Source organism: Pseudopodoces humilis, chromosome 19 (assembly GCF_049639895.1).
Source record: "Pseudopodoces humilis isolate 2021_Gansu_Grassland_sample_001 chromosome 19, ASM4963989v1, whole genome shotgun sequence".
NCBI lineage: Eukaryota > Metazoa > Chordata > Aves > Passeriformes > Paridae > Pseudopodoces > Pseudopodoces humilis.
In genome coordinates, this window is record NC_142218.1 from 7417957 (window position 1) to 7427215 (window position 9259).

Consider the following 9259-nt stretch of genomic DNA (forward strand, 5'->3'; position numbering starts at 1 on the left):
CCTGGTGACAGAAAAAATTAACATCTCGTTTGTCTGTAACTCATAACCAGTGTTTTAGCAGTTTCAAAACACATTAAACACACAAAGTCATGTGACAGCATGCCTGTAACACATCCCAATTCCCACAGCAAGGGGAGGAGGAGGAGGAAGTCAACACCACACTCACATCCCATTGACTTGTGGGAGGGGAAAATACAGCACAAAAAAAAAAAAAAAAAAGAAAAAACAACAACAACAACAACCATTTGTGCCAGCACACTCCAAACAAAATTCCAAGACTACTGCTACTGAGGTTAGCAATGCCTGGGGCTGGGGAATGGAAGCTGAAATTCCAGGTCCTGCAAGCTTCACCATGAAACTATCACGGGCTTCAGCTCTGCCTAATCATATCTGAAAGCATGAGAGACTCCAGCAGACATGACACTCTTGAAATACAGAACTTTATTTAGAAACTGCTTAAAATAGAAAAACCCTGTCAAGAAAAATCCAAGTCAAATATGGTTTCTCAGTAAAATGGAGTTTTAGGGCAACAAAAGTCTAAAAGGCCACAAGAGAAATAGCACCACTGCAATTTTAAACAATGGCTAGATACTTGCATTTTTGGCATTCACTGAATTTGGGTTTTTCTCTGAACTTCACAAAGATTCATGCACTACACAATTACCATAAAATGCTCTCCTACACACATTTTAGGACAAGCTACCACCAGAAACAAATGAATACAAGCACAACAGGACTGATCAATCTCAGTAGTGAAGGGGGGTCAGAAGTCTTGCAGGATCTTGCCAAACACAACAGTAATGAGGGGCATGATAGCAAAAAAGGACAGTTAAGGAAAGTATTTTAAATATTAATATTTAAGTTAGTCTCAGTACTGTATTTTCTGCAATAACATTAGCTCTGTTAGCCAGCATCTTTTAGTTTTTACCCCAGAAAACTACTGAACTGACAAGTGTTATTATTAATATGCCCTGGTTCAAAGAGGAGGAAAAAAAAAAAAAGAAAGCAGACAAAAATCTCATCCTCATGTGCTCAATTCACTTTCATTCAAAGCCAGTTGCACAGTGCAAGTCCTGTTACAACTATTGGGCATGTTCAGCATTCCTTGGAATGGGAAAGGGAAAAGTGAGAGAACAGAAGGGATTATAACAGAAATGAAAATAAACAGAACAAATAAAAACAAGAGCCAGGAAGAAAAATCACTTCTGAAGGACATTTTAGGCAGTAAGACCATGTGCCCTTTGCTTTGTTTTGCTTTTCTTACAGAAAACACAGTACGTTTTGGCAAAGCCACAATGCCACAGAAAAAGGCTTCAGCACTCTTCAAGGTAATTTATGTGTCTCAGCTGTTCATACTCCCTCTAATCTTGTGACAGGCAACATTAAGGCCCATTTCATCGAGAACTAATCACTTAGTAAGCAGCTTTACATAGGAATGGAGTTTTGTTTTAATAGCCCCTTTTGAGCACTTGCTGACACAGTGAGACTGCCACGCAAGGCCTCTCGGACAGCAGTGAATGGAGTTAAACAAACGTCTACCCCAATATGAAGCACATAAAATCTCCCATCACATTACTTCAATTTGGCATATGGAAGCATATTTTAAATACTCTTAAGGCATTTATTATAATTTCTGTTCCGCAATTTCACATTAACTCAATCTTTCTGCGAGTCAGTCTTTAATTTCTCTACTGCACACCGCCTTAGATACAAAAAGAGTCTTCCCACAAACCAGTGTTTTACCAGCAAACCATTCTGCAACGAGCTCCAAATATTCAGCCTCTTGCTCCCTAAATATACCACCTCGATGTGAATACTGCTCTGCTACAGCGTGAGAAAGAGCTCTTAACTCAAACCCACTGTAAAAGTGAAACTTCCGCAAAGTGCACTTTAAGAAGAGGTACTTTTTGCTTATGAAAGGAAACCAGTGAGTCCTCTAAGAATAAAGTGGAGTATTTTACAGTTAAGCACATGATCTGGGGCAAAGAATTCTGATGTTGCTGCTCTGCTGGTACAGTATGTGGTCTGTTAATACTCTTCTTGTTCTTCCTGCGGTGCTCCTTCGTCAGGTATCACAAAGCCTTCCTGAAGGGGAAGAAAACAAGTGCTTTAATGAAAATCTGATGTCAAAACAGTTCCTGGCTACACTGTAGGTACTTTTTTTTCCTCTTACTTCAGGTAAGACACCCTTAAGTCACTATTTACAGTGTCAAGATGTATTACCAGAAGTATTTTCCTCAACTTTGATCTATTTGTTACATACTAGTCATGAAAGGTCTACCTTGTTTGCTGTCTGACTATAATTAAGTTATCTGATCCTTTATTGCAGGAAAAAGCTAGGCCATAAACCTTACAGGAAAAAAAAAAAAAAAAGATAGAAATAGAGAGAGCCCTGGAAAGCAAACCAGCTTCCAATTACAAGGGCAGGAAGAACAGTGCAACCCAGTCTATAACAGATTACTTACATCTGTGGCATAAAGAATTTCCACAATCCTCTGCAACACTGGGTCATTCTCCCCTTCATTCTCCTGGCAGATCAATTCAATGTTCCTCAATTTGCCAAAGTAGAAGTCTCTCTCCTTCTCCAGATCTTCAACAGTAAGTTTCAATACGTTGATCTGCCAAGGGGCATCAATAATAATTATATTCACCACAGAGAGAATTCATTAGGATCTATGCAAAAGGGGCGTCCCGAAAGCTCTCAGAAGGGTGTTGATATACAAAGCACTTCAGCAGTAACCAATTTATGGGGGGAGGGGGACTGTGAGAGGAGAAAAAGGGACATTTCTCAAATTTTAATATCACTGCCACAACATCCAGTCCAACATACACAAATCCACTTGGAAAGACTAAAGGCTGATTCCATGAAATAGGTAAAGCACTGACTGTCAGCATTTCTCTCTGCTCACACATTCTTTCACAACAACTCTCCTGCTGACAGCAGGTTCACTTGTGTTGCTCTCTGGATTTCAGTGAAGGAGCAGCTGCTCATAGCTCTGTTGGAATGCTGGGAGAGCTGCAACACAGCTGTGGGAATACTTACAACCCTGCTATGTGTGACACAGCCCACACTGGGGTGAAATGTCTGGGCACTCATGTGCTACAGGAGGGGTTTTGCTTCCTTCAGAGAGCAAGACCATTATAATGAAGGGTTCCCAATTAAGTGATTTTTAAATGAGCTGATTCAGATTGTTTTCTTCCATCTGTCTGACCCAGACATTCTGTGGTATTGGAAAAACAAACCTGCACATAACTCTATCAAGCAGAGGTCAGTCACAGGGCTGTCCTGTACACACCTGCTCGATCAATCCTGCAGATTCATCGTCTCCTCCACCCTTTTTGCCCATCCCAGGCCCAGCTTTGGGACCTGCTGGGGTCCTCTGTGCAACAATGGGCCTCTGCGGGGCTGCAAGATCAATTCACCAATTAATTCAAATTCTCCCTCCTATAAAGGGAGAATAATAATTCAAATTCTCCCTCCTATCCCCCCCTCCAAACATGCTTAGGCATGAAAGAGTTTGAAGACATGTTCCTTCTTTAACTCCATGTAACATGTCCTTTCTTTTTGGCGCACTTGGCACCAAACATTGCCATTTTCTCTTTTATAGAAGACTGTTCTTTCTGTAGCCTCCAGACACCTGGGAACTACAGCAGCCTCAGTCTTTGAGCCTGGCATCTCTTAAACAAAATGCAAAATACCAGAATCCCATACATGATTTTAAATAGCAACCCAGTCTTCATTTCCCCAGAGTTTTTCATGATCTAGATCATCTTTTAACCATTTTCTCTACCTGCACTGCCAGTACCGAGAGATTTCCTGGTTTTGTTCACAACTGGAGTAACAAGGTTTGGTGCTATTGTGTCTTGGCCTTGTCGAGCAGCAACAGGATCATACTCCTTCCCGTCATAGTTTGCATCAAAAAATTTTTTGAACCACTGAACAAATTCAAAGTTGTCCTGAAATTTTCCTTTCACTAGTTTGTCCACAGGAATTATCTGAAGAGGGGGAAAAAGAAAAAAAAAAAAGTCAGACTCATATTAAGGGTAAAGAACCTCTCTGTGTTTTTAGATAAAAAGTTTTAAAGTTAATGCACTCAAAAGATATGTAAATTTAATTCTTGTCCAGTCTAAGGAAAATCCCCCTTGACCACTATGTCAAATAAGATTTTTGTAGTTATTGGAATGAAAAAACAATCATGCTTTGCCTTTGAGGGTCCAAATAATTTTAAATAATTCTGCAGCAAAGTTTCTGCTAGACCAAGTTTACAGACAAAACTTCTTCCTGTTCACATGGAGCTGGTTCTGATGAATCAGAACCGATGACCAACTCCAGAACTGCTACAAGAGCTAAACTTCACTTTTATAGCAGACTCCAGCTTCTCTGGGATGAGGTGTATAACTACAGACTGTCGAAAAGATGCAGCAAATAGTGAAGTTTTGTTTGTAGGGAAATTTTTTATTTTCATAAGGCATTTGGAAGCCAGGCTGGTTGTCCAGATGGGTTGTGTGGACAGACTGCACAAGCCACTGTCCCCAAGCAGAGACTGACTCTGTGCTGGAGCTGCCAGCTATGGAATCAGACATCTTAAAGAAAGAAAAAGCTTCAGCCCTGGATGTTCTGCATCCCACCAAACACGCTGTCTGTAACTATTACCTGAATAAATCCCCCTTCCATCAGTGGAACTGTCATTCCATCTGAACAAGCTTTTTCACAATTTCATTTTCACTAGCTAAAAATCACATATTTTAATAACTGGAGGCACTTAAAAGCCATGTAGATGTGGCACTTGGGCACATGGTTTAGTGGTGGGCCTGGCAATGGTGCGGGAACAGTTGGATTTGATGGTCTCAGAAAGATTTTCCAACATTAACAATTAAGCAATTCTATACACTTGTAAAGAGCAGTCTGGAATCCTTAGGACTATCATAGCAGTAGGTTATGGGAACATACCTCCTACAAAGATGGTCCAAGGAGGAAGCTCAAGCAAACCTAATCTCATAGAAATTTCAGTATTATCTTGTGCCACAGAATTAAAAGGGTAACATTCATCTCGTCATTACCTTGGCTGACCTTGGCTGGAGGAAAGCAAAATGTGTCCTAACTAATGTGAGGATCCCAAGGCAAGCCAAAACAAAAAGTTTTGAGGTTTACAAACCAAAATCAAACTCTGTTCCCAGATTTATTCAGTTTTAAATCTGAAAGTTCATCCCATCTACATTAACATTAAAAGCAGAGAGGCAGTTTATAGCCCAGCTTACTTTGTCAACACCCATTCGTTTAAAACCTGCTTGTAGAACCTTGAAGTTTTGAATGTACTCATGTTCCAATTTTGCTTGAAATTTCACTTTCTTGAGTGCTACAGAACCTGGGAAGAGCATGTCCATGAACTGACAGTATGCAGCACCTGCCAAAAGGAAAAGAACACAAATCCTGGGATGAATTAAGCCAGCTCAGCTCACTAACCTTCATGAGTTTCTTTCCAGTCAGGTCAGCAAACTGACCTGACTCACTCCTCAGTCACACAAGCCCTTTAAAGGCAACAAAGGCAAGAGAACAGGAAGCTTCAGACTCCTTTTTGGTGCAGCATGGCCATAAATAAGCTTAAAGGAGCTGGAGAACCAAACTTTTGGGTTTATGACTTGAACTCTTACAAATAAGAACAAAACTGCATCCATAATTCCAAGGGGAAAAAAAAATCTAAGGAATAAATTTACTTTCCTTTCTTCATAGATATCAGTACAGATCTGAGATGTTATATGTGTCCAACAGGCATGTATTCTTCTCTTAACAATACTAATAGAACTAAATCAGAAAAAGAATTATTCTAAAAATTGTATTTGACCATTATTGAAACCATAATACATTTACCTCCTACAAACAGAACCTATACACAATTCAAGGTGCTCTCCAAGATAAGAGGCTAATTAAGCTGAATTACATTTAAAGCAGGCCTTAATCAAAGCACCAAAATAAGATAAGTGTTTCTTCCTATTAATTTAAATGCTTCATGTCCTCCAATTCAGCACTTGCTGTAATAAGAGGAAAAGAGATTCAGTTCAGCCACAGAGTGGACAGCCACCTCCATATCTATAAAATATACACACATAGTAAAAAAAAAAAGTGGTTTTAAACTAGATCCTCACTCTGCAGTGATGATACACAACCATTAAAAGCACAAGCACAACACTCAGAGGATTATTCCCACACCAACATGAATGAATTAAGGAGTAATGGGAACCCTAACCTAAACCATCCAACAGCTGCTCAACAAGTTTTTAGGAGCTATCTGAAAGCCAAGAAGGAATATAGAAGAGCACTGCCCTCAACTACTCTGTTCATCTCAACCACATCCAATAACTGTTCACTCTCTTATCAAGGTACTTTGCAGGCGCTCCCACTTTCACCTGCTACCAGAAGTCTGATGTCATCTACTGGTGCAAATTAAAAATAAAAACAACAAACCAGCTCTTGCTGTTTGCTCTCCACTGTGTCTCAGTTCACTTGCTGCAGAGCTCCAATCCCAATTCAAACACAGAGGACTTGCCAGACACCAGGGGTTTGCTCACTATTGGCAGTCGGAGCAATAAGCGCGATAAAAACAGAGGGATCACAGCGTAAGTCAAAGGGCAGATTTTGTGCATTTATGCAACCTCAAACTGCTGCTGTCACTGCTCCCCTTGCCAAAGACAGCAAAACAAGCTTGGGAACTCCAGCTTCCACAGGACTATGACAGCAAAAGCCACTTCATCCTTGCCAAGGCACGAAGCATTATTGCAGACAAAGAAAAGAGACGTTACTCAGGATATATCACATCAACAGCTCTCAGTCTTTTCCCAAAAACAGGTGAGCTAGAATTCTGCAGAGCCAATACTAATTAGCCTCACTTCGACACACAGCTCTCACAGCAGGCAAGACTCACACCAATCCCATGCAAATCAACCCTGCACATGACAGGGTTTAACCTGCCTATCTGAAAGCAGACAGTGCTTATCATTTCCCTTCCTCCTATGGTCATAGATCTTTAGTTCCCTCACCCTTACAGTTCTTGTCCATCATCTCACTAGACAAAAGCCACTACAAATACCTGTCAAATGCCTTTTGTGTCCCTTGCTTCTCTGTAATCTTTGTGACTGTTTCTTCCATGGATTCAGCCACAGCCTGTACTGACAGTCCAAAACCTCACTTTTAATTAATTCCTCCTTTTATTCTACCTCAAATTTCCGCATCTCTCCTTCCATGAGCAACACCTTATCTTAAAGTTACTGTATGAGCCACACTTCCACTTTTCACCAAGTACCTGTTGTAGTTATCCAAATTATCTTGTACCCAGGCTGTATTCCTAGCCTTGGGTTTTTTTCAGCTCTTATTCCACAGACTATTATCTTTTATTCGTTCTTACAAGCCTCCTCCTCCCACACACTCCTCCCTACGATGACACTTGACTCCATTTCTGTACCACAGACACTTCCCCTTTTCTGCCTACAACTATACATGAGATTCAGCTGTGCTGAAGTCGATTCAAGCCCAGGTAAGCTGGGCTGACACAGACTGGATGTGCTCCAGGACGAAGAGGAGTTGTAAAGTCCTGCAGATGACCCCACAAGTCACTGCTTTGCCTTCCTCACACTCCAGTAGTCTTCCAGAACAGATCACTGTTTTTGCTAGTTACACTTGTAAGACTTACTCTATCTATGCAGGCTAAATGCTTAATTCCTCATGGGAAAACAACCTCTTCCTCAGTCTTTTTTTCACATTAACATCCATTCCTCATAGCATCTATACTGTAGTGAGTCACGAGAACGTGCCTTTTCATTACACTGACATTATTAACAACCACTTCAATAACACTCTGACCATAACTGGATCATAACACTGACCACGAATCTGTTCACACCAGGAACGAAGCCAGGAGCACAGCTATAGCAGGGCAGCACAGAGGGTGCAGCTGCACCTCTACAGAACCAGGGTGCACATCCCGTGTGGAACTGCCCTCGGGGTGAACCCCCGTACCTGAGCACAGCTGTTCAATCTTGGTCAGCGTCAGCTGCAGAGACTCATTGATCCACGCCAGCATGTCATGTCGGCTCAAGTTATCGCTGGTCACTGAAGTAGAATACACATTCACTGCCATTTTCTGAAAGACAGAGCCAGAGGTGTGAGTGCCACAGACGCTGGGCTGCGGTGGAGCCGCCTCCTTTTGAGCCATCCCGACCCATCAGCGAGTGTATCGCGACGCAACTGCGGGCTGCCAACAGCTGGGAGGACCCTCCCGCACCACCACTGCAAAGGGCTCAGCTTCGGGATTTTTGACGAAAAATTAGCACCGAGGCGCTCACGTGGGAACCGCTGAAAGGAATCGCGGCTGCGGCAAGTTACACATCCCTCGCCGCCGCGCCACCGGGAACGGCCGAAGCACTTCCTGCCCGGCCACAGTATCTCCCCGGGGATCAATACCGAGCGGCCGGTCCCCGCCCAGCCCCGCCGGCACAAAGCGGAGCCGCCGGTGCAGCTGCCGCCGGGCAGAGCCGCCCGCGCTGCGGGCGGGGCACGGCCCGCGCCCCTCCCGCTCCTACTCCTCACCACCCCCCGCCGGTCCCTCCGCCCCACCACCCGCGGTACCCGCCGCACCTCCGCCCGTCGAGGGGCGCGGCCCGGCCCTGCAGGCCTCGCGCCAGCCCCCTCGCGGCGGCGGCTCCCCGCCGGGCCGCTCCCCGAGCCCGGGGCCCTCCCCGCTCCCCCCCGGCGCCCCCGCAGCGGCCCCGGCCCGGTACCTGCGCCGCGCTCGCCCCGTCGGCCCCGCGTTCAAACCGGCCCCGCCCGCCCTGGCCGGGGCCGCGTCACGCGCTCGCCGCGCGCCTGCGTCACGCGCACGTCACGGCCCGCGCGGGGAGCGCCGCGCGCCGGCACGGGGCGGGGGCGGTTGTCAGGGGGCGGGGCGAGCCGCTGCGTTGCTATGGAGATGCCACGCCTACTCCGCCCGCTGGCTCGCCTGCCATTGGTCGAGCCGCTGGCCCCGCCCACACCGGGGGTCCCGCGTGCCCGAGGGGTCGCGCTGGGCTGGAGCCCGAGGGTGCGACGGGAGCGCTCCGGCCGCGGGCACCGGCAGAGCCCGACCCTGAACACCCGGCACAGCCCGGCCCTGAACACCCAGCACAGTCCGGCCTCAACCCTCAGTACAGCCCGGCCCTGAACACCCAGCACGGCCCGGCCTCGACCCTCAGCACAGCCCGGCCCTGAACACCCAGCACAGTCCGGCCT

At 45.3% G+C, this 9259-nt stretch overlaps 1 protein-coding gene across 3 annotated transcripts; it reads right to left on the reverse strand.

The window, feature by feature from the left end:
- Positions 1-421: 421 nt before the first annotated feature.
- Positions 422-8911, reverse strand: MAPRE1 (microtubule associated protein RP/EB family member 1). Of its 3 annotated transcripts, none has more exons than XM_005524722.3 (7): positions 8773-8911; positions 8012-8135; positions 5260-5405; positions 3807-3996; positions 3297-3406; positions 2466-2618; positions 422-2085 (listed from the first exon to the last, which is right to left on the reverse strand). In XM_005524722.3, exons 2-7 carry the CDS (start codon positions 8130-8132, stop codon positions 2029-2031), a joined length of 777 nt encoding a protein of 258 aa, XP_005524779.1. In that variant the 5' UTR covers positions 8133-8135; positions 8773-8911; the 3' UTR covers positions 422-2028. The 3 variants fall into 3 exon arrangements, with proteins under 3 accessions (XP_005524779.1, XP_005524777.1, XP_087920751.1); XM_005524720.3 differs by having other exon boundaries at positions 3792-3996; XM_088064625.1 differs by lacking the exon at positions 8773-8911 and adding an exon at positions 8338-8455 and having other exon boundaries at positions 3792-3996.
- Between the last annotated feature and the right edge of the window lie 348 nt (positions 8912-9259).